We start from the raw sequence: 20528 nt of genomic DNA on the forward strand, positions 1-20528 counted from the left end.
GTGCAAGGGGGACAGACAGAAGTACATGAATGCAGAAAGCCATACTAACCTCGGGGTTCTAATGAATTGTCTACTTTGTCGTTAACGTCAAAAACACGGTCATGTACGCCTATAGTTTTCACGCAGTTGTCTAGAGATAGAAATAGAGATAATAGATGTCATTAGAGATAATAAGCCAAATAGGTTAGTGACACCCCCCCCCCAAACTACCCATCCTTAAAACAAAGATCCCCAAGCCCCAAGCTCATGACAGCATTCACAAGACGTGTGCAATTCATTTCATTCAAATCGTTCATTCTTTCACTTGTCTTTGGACAGAAACAATGGTAGCCACTGCCATAGGTTAACAATATAGGAGCTGTCATGAGATATGAAACTGACATGTTCAACAGAGAGCAAGGAGTCATTCAGAAGGCGTTCAAGTATTGAGAGCAGGGAAAATACATCACGAGTGTTAAACAGGCTCCATGTCAATGTTTCTGTTGCAGCTGGAGAGACTTACTTGACGGTCGGACGAAAACTTTGAGTTTCAGGCATGTTCTTCTTCCGTTCTCGGCGATAGTGGAGGCTGGAAAACAAGGACACAAGAACACGGATAAAGACAATGCTACTACAGTACATCTTAAAACATTTTCAAACACAATTGTCCTCTTTTCAAAGGACTGCAACATACTGTTCAACACAATATTTTCTGCACCAACAGAGAGCAGAGTTCAATTTCATCTTGCCTTTGTAATATGACTCTGAGCAAGTGTCCGGATAGTTCATTGTGCTCATGCTGGCTGCTAAGTGGATTTGGTAGGTGTTGTCACGGGGCTATTGGACTGGTGGTCGGAAAGATTTTTCAGACAGTCTAGGTCACTCCAGAGATTGTGTGTTTGTGTGTGTTTTTGTTTGACTATCATTGTGGGTACCAGAAGTCCTCACAAGGATAGTGAATAAGGACAAGTGGGGACATTTTGACTGTCCCCACGAGGAAAAAAGCTATTTTAGGCTTAGGGGTTAGGTTTAGCGTTACAATTAGGGTTACGGTTAGAATTGAGGTCAGGGTTAGGGGTTACGGTTAGGTTTAGGGTTAGGAGATAGGGTTAGGTACAGTTTTAGGGTTATGTGTTTGGGGTTAAGTTTAGTCTTAGCGTTAAGTTTAGGGTTATGGTTAAAGGTTAAGGTTGGGGTTAGATTTAGGGTTAGGGAAAAAAGGATTTTGGATGGGAATCAATTCTTTGGTCCCCACAAGGATAGCAATACAAAACTGTGTGTGTGCATGTGTGTGCGTGTGTATTAGGCTACTGCGGGCAGGATTGCTTTATAAAATAGCCAGTGTGTGTGTCGCTGGTTGGCCATCAACACTAACGGCTTGGTAGCTGAGCAGGTGATGTCTCCTGTAAGAGGGTAAAACAGGGGTTGTGTGGACTGTGTGTGTGACAATCACATCCATCCCTGCCACAGAAAATAGTTAAAAATACATTGCGTGTTCTTCATGTCTTAACACCCATGTTGAAAAGAGAACATCTGTACATTGCGCCTCCTATTTTATTACCTTCTTCTACAGAAGAAGACAATCAAATATACTTCTCCTAAGTCTTCATGCCCAGTTCCTTCCACAACAGCCTCCTCTGTGACTTCCAGTAACGGCTTCTCTGGGCACCATTTTGTGTCATCTGAGCATCATTCCCCAGCAGATGAGATGAAGTCAAGCGTATCCCTGGCCCGCCATTTGGGATTCGGGGTCTGTCATCGCCTCCTCACTGATCCTTACCCTGATCTATCACTCTCTTTCTTTCTATTTATATATCTATCCCGTCCTCTCTAGATGAGGCTCTCTCCTCTCTGCTGTTTTCCTCTTTGAACACACACATGTATACACATTCCCTGGATCTGTCTCATCTACGGTTTATCTAATCATTGAACAAGTCACAGAGCAGAGCAGGCTATTGTCTCTCTGCCGTGTGCTTTACATTGGAACAGGCCTCTTCACACAGCGCTCTGGGCAGCGCTCTGGGCAGCACTCTGAGCAGCGCTCTGGGCAGCGCTCTGAGCATTTATTCCCTTTTACAAAGACAACAACAGAATGTGGGGCATTAGGAAAAAGCAGTCTCCCAAGTCCTCTTATCGTTCTAGCACATAAAAGAGACAGTCTAATAGCAACGGAAAAGAGATGGAGATCTATTCCTCTAGGGCACAGCTATATTTCATTCTCTTTTTCCATTTCCCTTCTTCTCCGTCTTAGGTTTTGATGTTCTCAGCTCATCAGACGTGCTGTATACGCACTGGCAAAACCATCTCCCTAACTTCCTCCTCTCTTTCGCATTCTCTCTTGTAGTGTGTGACACCGTTGGCTCATCAGCTGAATGTAAACGTGTGTGGGAGGAGAGCGGAGCTCCAAATGGTGTCTTGCTCACATCAGTTCACACAGAGCCGACGAAGGAGGGATGAAGGAGGGATGAAGGAGAGATGAGAGAAAATAAAAAAGCAGTGTCTTAACACGGCGAGCATGGCAGAGTGACACATTAATGAACGTTGGCTACCCTCCCTCGCCTTTTCCGGTTGCTCACTCACCCTTTTTCACTCCCATTCTCTCACACACACACACACACACACACACACACACACACACACACACACACACACACACACACACACACACACACACACACACACACACACACACACACACACACACACACACACACACACACACACACACACACACACACACACAGGGCCCTGCTGAAATCCAAAATGTCTTATCTTCATCTTCATCTCTGTGTGGGTGGAGTTGAGTCAGGGCTATCCACACCAACCACTTAACTCATATGACAGATCAAACGTGATGAGCTTGATGAAAGTGGCAGAATACACTCCATGTGGGAGCCTCTCTTTGCCATCTGTAAGCTATTTGCCACCCACACAAACAGAAAATAATTAAGTGCATGGAAGACAAAATATGCAGTACTATCTGTCCCAATACTGGGGATTACTGGCAATTTACCTCTTTATCTCTCTAACCACTGATATGAAAGGATAGAGTTACATAATACTTCTTCATCTATCAAGCCCTTTCATAACTGTGAAAATTATAGAAAGCGGACAAGGAAAGGAAACTTCTTTGCCGTGGTTTAGTGTTAAATATGCATTCGTTGGAAAGGTTTTCATCGTTCGTAAACTACGAAGGGAAGATTTAGCTGCACTGCATTCCTTCCTTGTAGCAGCTATACATTCTTTGGGCTTGATGAGGACCCCTCCGCCCTCAGAGCCCGCGCCGTCCACGCCAGAGCCTGTTTATTTTGGATTACCATGCAGGGGCTGGGGCAGCTTATTGTTCTTGTCAGGCACTAACATCAACACCTGCTATTCTGGTTCCCATCAAGCCCAAGCCCCAGCCATCCATCCATCCATCCAGGCTGATGCCTTTGAAAGGCAGAGGCACTGAAAGGATGCCCCAGAAACAGAGGACCAGGTTGGGTTACTCCTCAGAGCGATGTCCCCTGGCTGTCAATGACTGGTCCCCTCAGTACACTGCATAATGCAGGTGCATTAAGGCAAATGGAATGAACCAGAATCCAATTACGCAAGAACAAACAGGTGTGCTTAGGGTGGATTAAATGAGATATTGTTTCAATCTCTGCCACGCCGCAATTGTAATGTTATCTGGAAAACACATTTCCTTTGGCTTACTTACAATATGAAACATAACAATGGATACAAAATGGCAACATTATGTGTTTGGAAAGGGAGGGAAATTAAGTTTGTTCGTGAGTTACCTTATTGGGTATTATTATGCAACATTATTATCATTTTTACGAGGTAGTTTCAGTATGTAGCTGAAAAAAATAGTAAAAGCTGTGAGTTAATGAAGCCAGTCAAAGAGGCTTTGGCAATTATTTTCCATCTGTTTTTTCCCTAAATCCAAAGTCATTTGGGGGCTTTCATGGCCAGTGAACCATAGTCCAGCTTTGATACTTCCAACTCCTCATCATTTCAGATTAGCAAGCACAATGCGGATGATAGGCTTAGAAATCATATAATTATTATTTTGGACAATATTGGAGAGATTAGACAAGGCAATAACGCAATAATTTCAAATGATTACGTTTATGGTTAGTAATTATGATGGATTACATCGATATAGCTCTTCTTGTCATTATATCTCTTGCAAAGTGATTTATGATCGATCGTATGATCGTACATCCCATCCACCACCTACAGCAGGGTTCCCCAACGGGTGGCCTGCGGTCTGAATTTGGCCCATGGGTGGTTTTATTTGGCCCCCTAAGTTTATTGAGCAGGAAATAAAACTCATTATTGGACATAAAAGACTGGAAAAACACCAGGAAATCAGCTACAAGTGATTTTAATTTTGAAAATCTGTTCCCAAGTATTCCCACGCATAATAGAGAGACGCTTGATCGTAATAGCAACACTGCTTGTATTCGCTAAAAAGGCTAAAAAGATGGTGCCGACAGAGATGGTCGCCTTGCTTCGCATTCTTAGGAAACTATGCAGTATTTCTTTTTTTATGTATTATTTCTTACATTGTTACCGCGGGAAATGTTACGTTTTATTACATACAGCCGGGAAGAACTATTGGATATAAGAGCAACGTCAACTTACCAACATTACGACCAGGAATATGACTTTCCCGAATCGGATCCTCTGTTTGGACCACCACCCAGGACAATGGATCAGATCCCAATAGGCGACCCAAAACAACGGCACCGCAGAAGGGGCAGACGGAGCGGCCTTCTGGTCTGGCTCCGTAGATGGGCACATCGCTCACGCTCCCGAGTATACTACTCGCCAATGTCCAGTCTCTTGACAACAAGGTAGATATAATTCGAGCAAGGGTTGCCTTCCTGAGAGACATCAGAGATTGTAACATTCTCTGTTTCACGGAAACATGGCTCACTCAGAACATGTTATCAGAGCCGGTACAGCCATCCGGTTTCTTCACGCATTGCGCCGACAGAAACAAACATCTCTCTGGTAAGAAGAAGGACGGGGGTGTATGCCTTATGATTAATGAGTCATGGTGTGATCATAACAACATACAGGAACTCAAGTCCTTTTGTTCACCTGACCTAGAATTCCTTACAATCAACTGCCGACCGCATTATCCACCAAGAGAATTCTCTTTGATTATAATCACAGCCGTGGATATCCCGCCCCCCCCCCTCCCCCAAGCAGACACATTGACTGCCCTGAAAGAACTTCATTGGACTATGTAAACTGGAAACCATATATCCTGAGGCTGCATTTATTGTAGCTGGGGATTTGAACGAAGCTAATCTGAAAACAAGGCTCCCTATATTTTATCATCATTGCTATTCTTACTTCCGTGACGCATACAAAGCCCTTCCTCGCCCTCCTTTCGGCAAACCTGACCACGACTCCATTTTGTTGCTCCCAGCCTATAGACATAAAATAAAAGAGGTAATGCCCGTGCTCAGGTCTGTTCAACGCTGGTCCGACCAATAGGATTCCACGCTTTAAGATTGATTCGATCACAAGGACTGGGATATGCTCTGGATAGCCTCAGACAACAACATTGATGTATTTCCGGTGATTTGGTGGGCTTGGTGATGTTGTACCCACGGTGATTAAAACCTTCCCCAAACAGAAACCATGGATTGATGGCAGCATTCGCGCAAAACTGAAAGCGTGAACCACTGCTTTTAATCATGGCAAGGTGACCGGAGACATGACCGAATACAAAACAATGTAGCGATTCCCTCCGCAACGCAATCAAACAAGCTTAGCATCAGCATAGAGACAAATTAGAGTCACAATTCAACGGCTCAGACACAAGACGTATGTGGCAGGGTCTACAGTCAATCACGTTTTACAAAAGGAAAACCAGCACCGTCGCAGACACCGATGTCTTGCTCCCAGACAAATTAAACAACTTCTTTGCTCGCTTTGAGGACAATACAGTGCCACTGACACGGCCCGCTACCAAAACCTATGGGCTCTCCTTCACCGCAGCCAACGTGAGTAAAACATTTAAACGTGTTAACCCTAGTAAGGCTGCCGGCCCAGACGGCATCCCTAGCCACGTCCTCAGAGCATGCACCACCAGCTGGCTGTTTACGGACATATTCAATCAATACCCTATCCCAGTCTGCTGTTCCCACATGCTTCAAGAGGGCCACCATTGTTCCTGTTCCCAAGAAAGCTAAGATAACTGAGCTAAACGACTATCGCCCCGTTGTCACGCCCTGACCATAGAGAGCCCTTGGTTCTCTATGGTGTTGTAGGTCAGGGCGTGACTAGGGGGTGTTCTAGTCTTTTCATTTCTATGTTGGTGCTCTTAGTATGGTTCCCAATTAGAGGCAGCTGATGTTCGTTGTCTCTAATTGGGGATTATACTTAAGGGTTCTCTGTTCCCACCTGCTTTGTGGGATATTGTTTGTGTTAGTGTGTTTTGCACTACGGCTTTCATGTTCGTTTTATGTTTGTTTATTGTTTTTGTAGTTTCACTATATAATAAAGGATGTGGAACTCAACTCACGCTGCGCCTTGGTCCGCTCCTTTAAACGTTCGTGACACCCGTAGCACTCACTTCCGTCATCATTTTTTAAAATTTTATTTATTTCATCTTTATTTAACCAGGTAGGCTAGTTGAGAACAAGTTCTCATTTGCAACTGCGACCTGGCCAAGATAAAGCAAAGCAGTGCGACACAAACAGATACACATGGAACAAACTAGCATACAGTCGATAATACAATAAAAAAAGTCTATATACAATGTGTGCAAATGAGGTAGGACAAGGGAGGTAAGGCAATAAATAGGCCATAGTGGCGAAATAATTCCAATATAGCAATTAAACACTGGAGTGATGGATGTGCATAAGATTAGTGTGCAAGTAGAGATACTGGGGTGCAAAGGAGCAAAAAAAATGTTTTAAATAACAGTGAGCTATGTACAGTTGCAGTGATCTGTGAGCTGCTCTGACAGCTGGTTCTTAAAGCTAGTGAGGGAGATATGAGTCTCCAGCTTCAATGATTTTTGCAGTTCGTTCCAGTCATTGGCAGCAGAGAACTGGAAGGAAAGGCGGCCGAAGGAGGAATTGGCTTTGGGTGTGACCAGTGAAATATATCAAATCAAATTTCAAATCAAATGTATTTATATAGCCCTTCTTACATCAGCTGATATATCAAAGTGCTGTACAGAAACCCAGCCTAAAACCCCAAACAGCAAGCAATGCAGGTGTAGAAGCACGGTGGCTAGGAAAAACTCCCTAGAAAGGCCAAAACCTAGGAAGAAACCGAGGGGTGGCCAGTCCTCTTCTGGCTGTGCCGGGTGGAGATTATAACAGAACATGGCCAAGATGTTCAAATGTTCATAAATATACCTTCTGGAGCGTGCTACGGGTGGGTGCTGCTATGGTGACCAGTGAGCTGAGATAAGGCGGGGCTTTACCTAGCAAAGACTTACAGATGACCTGGAGCCAGTGGGTTTGGCGACGAATATGAAGCGAGGGCCAGCCAACGAGAGCATACAGGTCGCAGTGCTGGGTAGTATATGGGGCTTTGGTGACAAAACGGATGGCACTGTGATAGACTGCATCCAATTTGCTGAGTTGAGTGTTGGAGGCTATTTTGTAAATGACATTGCCGAAGTCAAGGATCAGTAGGATAGTCAGTTTTACGAGGGTATGTTTGGCAGCATGAGTGAAGGAGGCTTTATTGCAAAATAGGAAGCCGATTCTAGATTTCATTTTGGATTGGAGATGTTTAATGTGAGTCTGGAAGGAGAGTTTACAGTCTAACCAGACACCTAGGTATTTGTAGTTGTCCACATATTCTAAGTCAGAACCGTCCAGAGTAGTGATGCTGGACGGGCGGGCAGGTGTGGGCAGCGATCGGTTGAAAAGCATGCATTTAGTTTTACTTGCATTTAAGAGCAGTTGGAGGCCACGGAAGGAGAGTTGTATGACATTGAAGCTCGTCTTGAGGTTAGTTAACACAGTGTCCAAAGAAGGGCCAGAAGTATACAGAATGGTGTCATCTCGATTACAGCTCAACATTTAACACCATAGTACCCTCCAAACTCGTCATTAAGCTCGAAACCCTGGGTCTCGAACCCGCCCTGTGCAACTGGGTCCTGGACTTTCTGACGGGCCGCCCCCAGGTGGTGAGGGTAAGAAAAAACATCTCCACCCCACTGATCCTCATCACTGGGGCCCCACAAGGGTGCATTTTCTGCCCACTCCTGTACTCCCTGTTCACCACCCATGACTGCGTGGCCATGCACGCCTCCAACTCAATCATCAAGTTTGCAGACGACACTACAGTGGTAGGCTTGATTACCAACAACGACGAGACGGCCTACAGGGAGGAGGTGAGGGCCCTCGGAGTGTGGTGTCAGGAAAATAATCTCACACTCAACGTCAACAAAACAAAGGAGATGATCATGGACTTCAGGAAACAGCAGAGGGAGCCTGGTATGGCAACTGCACAGCCCACAACCGTAAGGGTCTCCAGAGAGGAGTGAGGTCTGCACAACGCATCACCGGGGGCAAACTACCTGCCCTCCAGGACACCTACAGCACCCGATGTCACAGGAAGGCCAAAAAGATCATCAAGGACAACAACCACCCGAGCCACTGCCTGTTCACACTGCTATCATCCAGAAGGCGAGGTCAGTACAGGTGCATCAAAGCTGGGACCGAGAGACTGAAAAACAGCTTCTATCGCAGCTCCTAAGGCAATCAGACTGTTAAACAGCCACAGTTAAACAGCCATCACTAACATTGAGTGGCTGCTGCCAACATACTGACTCAAATCTCTAGCCACTTTAATAATAAAAAATTGGATGTAATAAATGTATCACTAGTCACTTGAAGCAATGCCACTTTATATAATGTTTACATTCCCAACATTACTCATCTCATATGTATACACTGTCCTCTATACCATCTACTGCATCTTGCCTATGCCACACGGCCATTGCTCATCCATGTATTTATATGTACATATTCTTATTCATTCCTTTACATTTGCGTGTATAAGGTAGTTGTGAAATTGTTAGATTACTTGTTAGATATTACTGCACAGTCAGAACTAGAAGCACAATCATTTCGCTACACTCGCATTAACATCTGCTAACCATGTGTATGTTACCAATAAGTGTATGTGTATGTGTATGTGTATGTGACGCAATGTGAGGACTATATTTGTATAAAATCAAGTACATTTACTTGATTTTATACAAATATAGTCCTCACATTGCGTTAGCGTTGCGTTAAAATGTATTTCCAGTGTGCTGGCCTGGATCTCCAGCTGGCCTTAATAAGGGGATCCATATCCTTTGATCCCAGCTTGTCTGTTAGGATAGGTTGGGTTAAGTTAAACCTGAGTGCCCTCCAACACTGTATGCAGCATCCCTAGCAAGCTAGCTTTGCCAGCCCGCTAACTAACTTGCGCTTCCCCAGAGCCATGATGTTTCTGATTCACTAGGATTACTCTAGTGTTTCCGTCTTCTGGGACCCAGTCTGGGTTTACAGAGCATGGAAAGATACAATGAGCTCCATAAGTATTGGGACAGTGACACATTTCTTGTTTTGGCTTTGTACTCCAGCACTTGGACTTGAAATAATGCAATGACTATGAGGTTAAAGTGCAGACTGTCAGCTTTAATTTGAGGGTATTTTCATCCATTTCAGGTGAACCGTTTAAATACTTTTGTAACTCATAGTCATTGTATAATTTCAAATCCAAAGTGTTGGAGTCCTGAGCCAAAACAACCAAAAATGTGCCACTGTCCCAATACTTTGAAGCTCACTGTAGCACGCACCCAGACACCCTTGCACGCATTCACATGCACACACACGCATCAACAAGCCGCACAGCAGTCCGCGTTTCTTTCATGAAAGAAACAATAGAAGAAAAAAACGTAGACAAAGAAGAACAACTGCAGTGCTATTGGCCACACAACATGTGTGTGGGGAGATTGAGGAGATGGCCCGGGAGAGGACCATTAACCAGGTTGCTATAGTCCAATCACAATAGGCGGTACTGAAGGATGGATGGAGGATGAGGGTCGGAGGAGAGAGGGTCGGAGGCAGTGGAAAGCATATAAACTCACACCCCTGGTGGTAACTGGCCTTTCGCTCTTTCCTCACATCTTTCAACCGGTGCCAAATATGAACCCAATTCATCCCTCATGCTACTGGCTCAGAGATGCAAGAGAAAGCGAGAGGGACGCAGTGAGAGAGAGAGGATGTCGTTCTTGATTCTGGTGTCTTAATTTTTATTAACACTTACATAACACATCCTAGATCTGAATGAAAGAAATAATCTTATTAAATACTTTTTTCTTTACATAGTTGAATGTGCTGACAACAAAATCACACAAAAATAATCAATGGAAATCCAATTTATCAACCCATGGAGGTCTGGATTTGGAGTCACACTCAAAATTAAAGTGGAAAACCACACTACAGGCTGATTCAACTTTGCTGTAATGTCCTTTAAAACAAGTCAAAATGAGGCTCAATAGTGTGTGTGGCCTCCACGTGCCTGTATGACCTCCCTACAACGCCTGGGCATGCTCCTGATGAGGTGGCGGATGGTCTCCTGAGGGATCTCCTCCCAGACCTGGACTAAAGCATCTGCCAACTCCTGGACAGTCTGTGGTCCAACGTGGCGTTGGTGGATGGAGCGAGACATGATGTCCCAGATGTGCACAATTGGATTCAGCTCTGGGGAACGGGCAGGCCAGTCCATAGCATCAATGCCTTCCTCTTGCAGGAACTGCTGACACACTCCAGCCACATGAGGTCTAGCATTGTCTTGCATTAGGAGGAACCCAGGGCCAACCGCACCAGCATATGGTCTCACAAGGGGTCTGAGGATCTCATCTCGGTACCAAATGGCAGTCAGGCTACCTCTGGCAGGCACATGGAGGGCTGTGCGGCACCCCAAAGAAATGCCACCCCACACCATGACTGACCCACCGCCAAACCGGTCATGCTGGAGGATGTTGCAGGCAGCAGAACGTTCTCCACGGCGTCTCCAGACTCTGTCACATCTGTCACGTGCTCAGTGTGAACCTGCTTTCATCTGTGAAGAGCACAGGGCGCCAGTGGCGAATTTGCCAATCTTGGTGTTCTCTGGCAAATGCCAAACGTCTTGCACGGTGTTGGGCTGTAAGCACAACCCCCACCTGTGGACGTCAGGCCCTCATATCACACTCATGGAGTCTGTTTCTGACCGTTTGAGCAGACACATGCACATTTGTGGCCTGCTGGAGGTCATGTTGCAGGGCTCTGGCAGTGCTTATCCTGCTCCTCCTTGCACAAAGGCGGAGGTAGCGGTCCTGCTGCTGGGTTGTTGCCCTCCTACGGCCTCCTCCACGTCTCCTGATGTACTGGCCTGTCTCCTGGTAGCGCCTCCATGCTCTGGACACTATGCTGACAGACACAGCAAACCTTCTTGCCACAGCTCGCATTGATGTGCCATCCTGGATGAGCTGCACTACCTGAGCCACTTGTGTGGGTTGTAGACTCCGTCTCATGCTACCACTAGAGTGAAAGCACCGCCAGCATTCAAAAGTGACCAAAACATCAGCCAGGAAGCATAGGAACTGAGAAGTGGTCTGTGGTCCCCACCTGCAGAACCAGGTGGGGACCACCTGGGGGTGTCTTGCTAATTGCCTATAATTTCCACCTGTTGTCTATTACATTTGCACAACAGCATGTGAAATTTATTATCAATCAGTGTTGCTTCCTAAGTGGACAGTTTGATTTCACAGAAGTGTGATTGACTTGGAGTTACATTGTGTTGTTTAATTGTTTCCTTTATTTTTTTGAGCAGTGTATATATATATATATATATATATGTATGTCTGTGGAAAAACTGTCATTGTCTAGTTCGTGATTCCTAGTTCCTCCTCGTTTCTCGTATTTCCAGGCTTTTCACAGCATTAGCGAAGCGCCATTACTCTTTCCCGGGGTCAAAAGCGATGATTACATTATTGGTGGTCAAACGCTAGTTTTGTTGATTAGAGCCTTTCCCCCCCCTATCTTCCTCCCTCCTTTCTTCCTTCAACAAGTGTTCCATTACTTACCTCACTCCTTTGATTAGCTAAGTCTGGCCAGCCAGGCAGGCAGCTCGCTGGACAACTGTTTCCAGTTAATTTTTTAAACGGGGGGCCTCAGAACCATGAGGATTCTGATGGCTGGGCCATTAGTGGCTGTGTTCTGTGACTGGAACCTTAGCGGCAGCCAATAGAGACGCCCCCCAGGGGAGCAGTTGGGTGGCAGCCATTCTCTGGTAGTGTTTGAGGGAAGGAGGGAGTGTAACGTGCTGTCTGGAGGGCAGGCACACTGGGCTAGCCGCCATGGAGAGGAACAGTGACACACAGGGAGGGAAATGACCCAGAATCACAGAGGAGAGGAGAGAAAGTAACCCATCTATCTAAATTATGATAATGCATTTGAGTCCAAGCGGTTGACTGTGGTTTCTGTCACACTATTTCATGTTGTTGAGTCATTTCTGAGAGCTGATGACAGGAATGATTTTTCACATGAATGGGTAGAGCCTGAGTTATTATCATGTCTGTACCCAGGTTTCCTACTAACCCATAGGAATGGAAATGCAGAAGCTCTCTGTGACTATTATACATCCTCCGTCAGCCTAAAAACATATACATACTGTGTACATATATATACCATCCACGCCTTTGCTTAACGCTATTCGTGCTGCCGCAGCATAGTGCCTCTGTATGACTTGCATGATAGGGTACATGATACTACACCACAACCACGACAGAACGGCTATGCCTTGCATCTTGAATCATATGTGTGCATCGTCAGACAAATCAAGACAATCCTTTTTGAAAATGAACATCAAAACTATGTTCGTAGGTTGGCTTACCACCTACTGTACGATCCAGCGGTGTATCTTGTTGCACTTTATAGATTATGCTGTACTATAGTACTTTGACATTTGTGAGCACGGCTGATGTTTTTGACCATGGCCTGGTTTTTGTCAGGTCAATCAGACAGATCTGTTCTGTTTGTAACTCCGCACCTGAGAACTAATTTCATCCTTGTTCACGGGACATAGAAGTGATAGATCATGTTTTCTGCCACTGTGTAGTCCAAGAAGGCATACGAGCAACATAACTCATAGCAGACAACTGCTTGATGACACCAGCTAGCTTCCCATTCGCCACACATCTCATCGACTAACAGACACTTTTTTTCCCCTTCTCGCAACCCTCACTCTTCTGATATTGGATTTAGGCCCTTCTGAGATTAAAATCGCTCCGCAGATTCTCTATATTAGAAAAAGATGCTGCCTTCAGCGTTCCCTGATCTGCAGGGTTCACTTAAGCCACCAATGCTGGCTGACTTCTGACCTAGGAAGCGCTCCCCTTGCCCTTCTCCATCCCTTCCTTAGCAGCGTCTGTCAGAGCGGCCGACACGTCACAACCGTAACTCAACCACAGCTAATACAGTATTCTGCTGAATTGCTTGCAGATGTGAGTAACGTTAAATGGCTTCCTGCAGGCAGTGCATTTTGCATACTCACTCTCTCACTCTCACACTCTCACTCACACCCACTCTCCTCTCACTCACTCACTCATTTCTAGAAAGAAAGGAAGAAGATAAACGGTTTTGGCCCATGCTGTTACGACTGACTCCAGCCCTCTGTTTCTCTCTAGCTCTCTCTCCCTCTACGACTTGATAGACAATTCAGCTCCTCTGAACAGAGAGCTGCGGCTGACAACGAAAAATGAAGAATCACGGTCTCGATTTGGGTTTATTCCCCGCGACCTGCTAGCGTTGATTAACCCGTTTGTGTTGTTGAAGCACCTGACAGCAGAACTCTGTCTCCTCGTTATAATTGTATCACAGATGCAACAAATCAAGCCCTCGCCCGCATCGAACTCAAAGGTCGAAAGCACCATTAGCGGGCGTTTCTCCGTCAGAATATAATTTAACATCTTTATCTTCATCTACGGACCAGATAGTGAATCAATCAATCAATGGTCTGCAGGCATTTTTTTCAGCCTTTTCTCCCTCAGCTCCTTGAGTAATTGAAAGAACAATTCATTTCGAGACTCAGTGTAAATCACGGTGGTTGCTTTGAGTTCCTCTCTCCATTGCAATTAATATAGTACGCATTTTTGAAGAATGATAATGCCAAAATTCAAATCACATGATTATTTACTTTCACATTCCTCTGCAATTCCTCAACACGAATGTCCCAATGTAAGCAGTACATCGTCACATTACTTCCCCCAACCATATGTATTGTCCATATTTCCAATCCCAAATCACACAGTATATCATGTCATTTCTCTTCAACATTATACCAACCACAATATACAGAGCTATCCTGCCAGACACACTCACACTCACATGCCCCCATCCCCCACCAGTCTATCTTGTTAAACAGCCACTGGATTTTCCTCTCCCACAGTCATCTGTCTGGTCTGCTATGCCCTGCGTGTTTCTGAATGCAAATTAGTATTTTCTAGAGCCTCCTGTAGTGTGGTTATTACCCCACACACACATACACACACACTGTGTCCTCCCTGTCAGAAAGCTGAACCTGTCCAATCAACAGGTTCTCAATGGCATCCACTGCTGTGTTCAACAAAAACACAACCCTTCACCGTTGTTCTTTCAGAAGAGTCATGTTGAAGAATGTTTAACAATATCACTCTTACTTGTCTGCTTCTTTCACGCTAGACAATATCCCCTCGGCAACATCTACAAAACAATTTCTCCAGGTTTGGATGCAAGCTAAGAGAACGTTGACTGAAAACACATCATTCTAGAACTATGTGCTAAATCATATACTGTATAGTTGAATATATATAAGGGTAGTTACGGTATGCCTGACCTCTGTGCTGGCAGTAGGTGTTGTATGGCAATCTGAAAGTAAGACAGATGTATAACAAATTGTTCATACTGATGCTGGTGACACAATGGTGATTTTGATGATGATGTAAGCTACTCATGAAGCAAATGAATTTCAGAAGCAGCTGAGGATCATAACGGCTATGCTTCTGCTGCTGCTGATGATTGATAATGAGGATCAGGAGAAGGATGAGGACTATGATGAAGGTGTTGCTGGTGCTGATGAGGTTGCAGCCAATCTGGGGCTTTTGTGAGCAAACATGCCCCAGGAAGAGTATTATTATAATACAGATGTCATTTTTTCCTTCCGCTGTTCTCTCTTCACTATACTCGATCCAATCAGCAAGCAACCCCCCTATGTCTTACAGATGTTCAATCTGGACACAAAAGCATTGGGAAATCACATGTCAGCAGAGCTCATGGTGGATGACTTTAATATCCGCAGCAGTGGCCAGAGAGGCGACACGCTGGAATCACTCAGAGAGCAATGAAGCCGCAGGCATCTAAAGCAATATGACATTGTATAGCAGAATGGATGTGTTCTATGGGCAGCCTATCAGTTGGAGTGTAATTTAAGTTAGCACTCTGGACAGGCATCCTTCAGCCGGATGAGAAAAAAAGGTTGGTTGGAAGTAAAAACTTACAGGGGGAAGTGTCTAACCCTTAAACCGCATCGAACTCCAACCTTGGAGACTTCCCTTCCCTCTCCCTTCAAATCAAATTGTATTTGTCACATGCTTTCGTAAACAACAGCTGTAGACTAACACCGAAACGCTTACTTACAGGCCCTTCCCAACAACGCAGAGAGATATAGTAGGGGGAAAAAAGAACACAATAAATAAATACACAATGAGTAACGACGTGCCATTTCTCCTGTGATTCTCAGCTCTATCAGGGCTGACAAGGCAAGCAGTCTGTAACATAAAACTCTACTAAGAAACTTTTGACCTGCTGACATAAGGCTTAATAACACCGTCATAGAAAAGGCATATGAGACATAAATACCATATATAGTCATGGCAGCTGGTGTTAGCTCATGACAACTGGTCATACACAGGCAGTTAGTTATTTAGGTAAGGGTTTTGGCTAGCAGTGTGCCGAGCCAATTAGCGGAATTAAACGTTGGTTAGTGTCATGCTGACAATGGCCAACATTCAAGAATTTTGGAGGTTTTTGTAATGCAACCCCTCCATCTCGACCACTTCGGAAGGGAAAGAAAGAAACAGGTGGAGATAATAAAGGAGAGAGAGAGAGAGAAGTCCCTGGTTGGCTGTCAGGTTAACTGCCTCCATCATAAATGGTGATGATGGATAGAACAGACTTGTGTGTAGATCCACCAATAATATCCCACTGATATCCCCTGCCCGTTTCAACACTCCAGGCAGGGGTCATGTTTCATGGGGAAAGATGTCTGAGAGTGTTTGGCAGCTTGTCCTTAACTGTCAGAAATGATACCGTACCAAAAATACAGATGGAGGATCTTAATTTGAGCCAGTTTGCTATAGCAGGAAAAATAATCCTGCAGCAACAGGAAATGTGAATTATTATGTGGATTATACTGTAATTAGTGGGCATTTCTGTAGGGGCTGACACATTTTTCGTAAGGGAAAACCACGTCTGACATGTCAAAGTGGAAATTACAAACTTCAGAAGCCTTTTTAAACCTTAGTTTAAAGTTTAAAATGTCCCGCATAGCAATGAAGGCCTACCCCGGGCGACACTGGGGCAATTGTGCGCCACCCTATGGGATGTGAGATAACCTGGAATCGAACCAGGGACTGTGGTGACGCCTCTTGCACTGAGATGAAGTGCATTAGACCGCTGCGCCACTGATACCATTTGAAAGGAAACATTTTGAAGTTGGTGGAAATGTGAAATTAATGTAGGAGAATATAACACATAAGATCAGGTAAAAGATAATACAAACAAAAAACATGCTTTTTTATCATCTTTGAAAGAGAAAGGACATATTTTCAGATAGGAGTCCAGGTGTAATTTACATTTTGGCCACCAAAAGGCAGCGGTGTTTGTGCAAAGTTTCAGACTGATCCAGTGAAGAATTACATTACTGCACAATATTTTGTATCAAGTCTGCCAGGAGTTTGCCCAAATGTGCCGAATTGATCAATTGATACATTTTGAAGTACATTACTATAGAGAACATACAAAAAAATGCTATGGTAATAAACAATGTAAGTTTACACACTCCCAGGAATGTCATACATGATAGGGTTCCGGTGGCATGCGTTGAAACATGTGACCTTATCGTGGCTTTCTTTAGCACATTTCTATGAATTAACAGACTTATTTCCTAAAACTTTTCAATACTAAGCGTCATATTAAGGTGTCGGACATTAATTGTGTGACAGTAAATAACTAGCCAGGTCTATTTTGCTTTAGCAGCTAGAATCCGTCTGTCCACAATTCACTTGCGGGAACAAGGTGGCTCATAACACCAGACATCAGAAAGAGCTGGCCGCTACTATACGAGAGATTGTTTGTGAGGAGAGTACATCTGCCCTCGACTTACAATTAAAACCGGTAAATGAATCATTGGCAGTGCTCGCTGCTGAAGTGGATACCTATTCAACTAACGTGGAAAGTCTGGAGAAGACAGCCAATGCGACAGAGGTACGACTCCATGACCTGGAAACAGAGCAAGCTAAGTTGGAAGGGATAATCAAACTCCTAAAAGAGAAAACAGAATCACTCGAAAATCATTCCTGTAAATTCTATGTTAGGGTCACAAGACTTGAAACTAGTGTGGAAGTGGGCAACCCAACTTCCTTCATGAGTAATCCTTTCCATGAACTGTGCGAGCAGGAGAAGCTGGATCCCATACTGCTGATTAACATTGCGTACCGCACCGGTCAACTCCGCAATGGTTCTCCTTGTATGATTGTACGGCTCCACAGGTTTGAAGTCAAGCGGCGAATCGTTCGCCTTGCTGCGGAAGCCGGGGGTCTGACCTATGCAGGGAAGAGGATCAACATCTGCCCAGACCCGAGTGCCGAACTGCTAAAATAGAGGGAGACTTACAACGAGGTGAAATCCCAGCTACGCAAGCTAAACCTGAGATGAAGCTTCATCCACCCGGCAAAACTGATCTTGACCTTCCAGAACACAACACACACATTTTCCACTGCTATGGAAGCTCAATACTTTTTTCGAGTAGCACATCAATCCCAACACACAAGGACAAGCCGACCGTTGGAACCCCACGACTGGCTCATTATTCAGGTATGTTATCCATGCACAATTACACAGCCTAGCTTATGGCTATGATGCTGGCCTCAGCATAAGACAATGATGAGGACACCTCACCATGTTTGGGAACAAGGAACAATATTATATTATTGCTGAGCATTGAACTTGTTTTAATTATATTGCCTATGGTCCAGGATATTTGCACAGTGATGACACCATGGCAAATAATGAACAATGGACAATAGAGTTTTCAAAACATTAGGAACACCTTCCTAATATTGAGTGGCACCCCCTTTTGCCCTCTGAATAGTCTCAATTCGTCAGGGGGAATAGACTCTAACAGGTGTCGAAAGCGTTCCACAGGGATGCTGGCCTATGTTGAATCCAATGCTTCCCACAATTGTGTCAAGTTGGCTGGGTGTCCTTTGGGTGGTGAACTATTCTTGATACAAACGGGAAACTGTTGAGTGTGAAAAACCCAGCAGCACTCAAACCGGTGTGCCTGATACCTACTACCATACCCTGTTCAAAGGCACTTACATTTTTTGTCTTGCCCATTCACCCTCTGAATGACACACATACACAATCCATGTCTCAATTGTCTTTAAAAATCCTGAGGAAGACTTTAGCTTGACATCGAAACATCAGTCACCGGTCCACATCCTGTACAGTGGATTCAAGAGAGCTAAAATAAATAAATCGTTGCTTTTTTGTTGTTGAGTGTTCCAACTCCTTTTAACCTTGAATTAGTCCTTTTGGAAGTTTTTCTTGTTAAGTCCTTCTCACGCTTCTTTAACCTGTCTCCTCCCCCATCTACACTGATTGTAGTGGATTTAACAACGTGACATCAATAAGGGATCATAGCTTTCACCTGGATTCACCTGGTCAGTCTGTCATGGAAAAAGTTCCTAATGTTTTGTACACTCAGTGTATGGAGGTGTTATACGTACTGGGACTGGTCTCTTGCGTGGCTACAGCCCACATCGGCGGCTTTGTGTTGTTTTCATTTTCGGGTGTTTTGTGGTGGGAAAACCGAGCGGGTCGAGCATAACACGTCAACCCTGTTATCCATAGATAGACTGTCTAGAAATGTTTTATGACGCGTGCATTCAATTACCACTCCCTGTTGCACACAACAAGCTTCCATCCTCCCTCTCACAAGGGGTTTTATGGCAGATTTAAGCTATTCCTTTTAAAAAAAAAAATATTTAACTTCTTGAGATGGGAAACCATGTTTCTTTATGAAGTTGAACAATGTGCTCTTTATGGCAGAAGGCAAACATTTGGTGAAATTCAACTTTTTACAGTACACTTCTCGAAAGGCACCGAATTGGTGGAACGACCCAGAAGTTCTGGAGGCAAAATAGAAGTGTTCTTCCCCATACGGTAGCATATTCTAACCTCACACTATGGTTGACTCATACAGTATGATCTCAAACACTACACACACAAACAATACACTGAAGTGAAATATCAGTACATCAATAGACATATTGGTGTCAGAGTACGCGGTTTGAGACAGTGTGTGGAGGTAGTATTGGCAGTGCAGTGAGTCAGTGAGTCCAACTAGAAGCATATTACAGCAGCAGCAAAGGGATACTTTCAACCCAACTCCATCACCCAGCTTTGCTAAAAACTGATTTCCCTGGGGTGGCAGCCTCAGACGAACTCACACACACACACACACACACTCCTCTCCACAGCCACAGACATGAAACATGAAACTCCAGCACCTCTGGGTAGTTTAACCTCACATCGTAATATGAAGAGTAACCACTCTCTGTCATTCTTTACGAAGCATGGGATATTGTTCTGCAGGGAACACTTCTAATGTTCAAATTGGTCTTAATCAGTATCCCAGAGGATTCCGTTCCCTTTTTAGGGAAGAACATTCTAGGAGCAATGTGTTCTAAATGAAAAGCTGCAGTGAAATGTGAGTCTACAAGTGTCTCCTCTAATCGTAAGGTTGTAAAAACATGGGGTTAGGAGTCAAGGCTGTTAGAGGCTGTTTTCTATCAAACACACACCACATTTCCTGTAATATGGGGTTAAGGCTCTGTGTTCTGTGTAACAGGCAGAAAATGAGCTGAGATAGAGGATATATTCTACAAAGGCCCATAGAGAAGTGGATCAGTCCAGTAAAGCGTTATAGAGAGTAATGTGTTGTTTTTTTATGACAGCTTTGCCAAGACTTCCTAACAACCAGACCCATTTGAAGTATCACATTCTTCTAATATAAACTTGGATGTGAAATGGTTGTTCTTCTGAGGCAGTTTAATAAAATTCTAAACACGTTAAGGGCTGCATCCGTCATCCCCTCCGACATCCGTTTTACTTCAACTGTAACACATAATAGTACAACACGTGACATTACTCTCTAGTACTCGCACACACAGATGCAGGATCTTAATTTGATCACTCTTCTGTTGCAGAGAATTTTCC

General features: G+C 44.4%; 1 protein-coding gene across 2 annotated transcripts in view; it reads right to left on the reverse strand.

Annotated features, from left to right (window-relative positions):
• Positions 1–20528, reverse strand: part of LOC106585191 (ephrin-A5b) — a 112671-nt gene that overhangs the window by 3187 nt on the left and 88956 nt on the right. The window contains exons 3-4 of one of the 2 annotated variants that reach the window (XM_014171126.2): positions 503–568; positions 50–130 (exon numbers count right to left, since the gene is read on the reverse strand). In XM_014171126.2, coding sequence (XP_014026601.1) covers positions 50–130; positions 503–568 — 147 coding nt within the window. The remainder of the gene's footprint in view (positions 1–49; positions 131–502; positions 569–20528) is intronic. The other variant, XM_014171127.2, reaches the window with a different exon arrangement.

Source organism: Salmo salar, chromosome ssa24 (assembly GCF_905237065.1).
Source record: "Salmo salar chromosome ssa24, Ssal_v3.1, whole genome shotgun sequence".
In the NCBI taxonomy this organism is placed as follows: domain Eukaryota; kingdom Metazoa; phylum Chordata; class Actinopteri; order Salmoniformes; family Salmonidae; genus Salmo; species Salmo salar.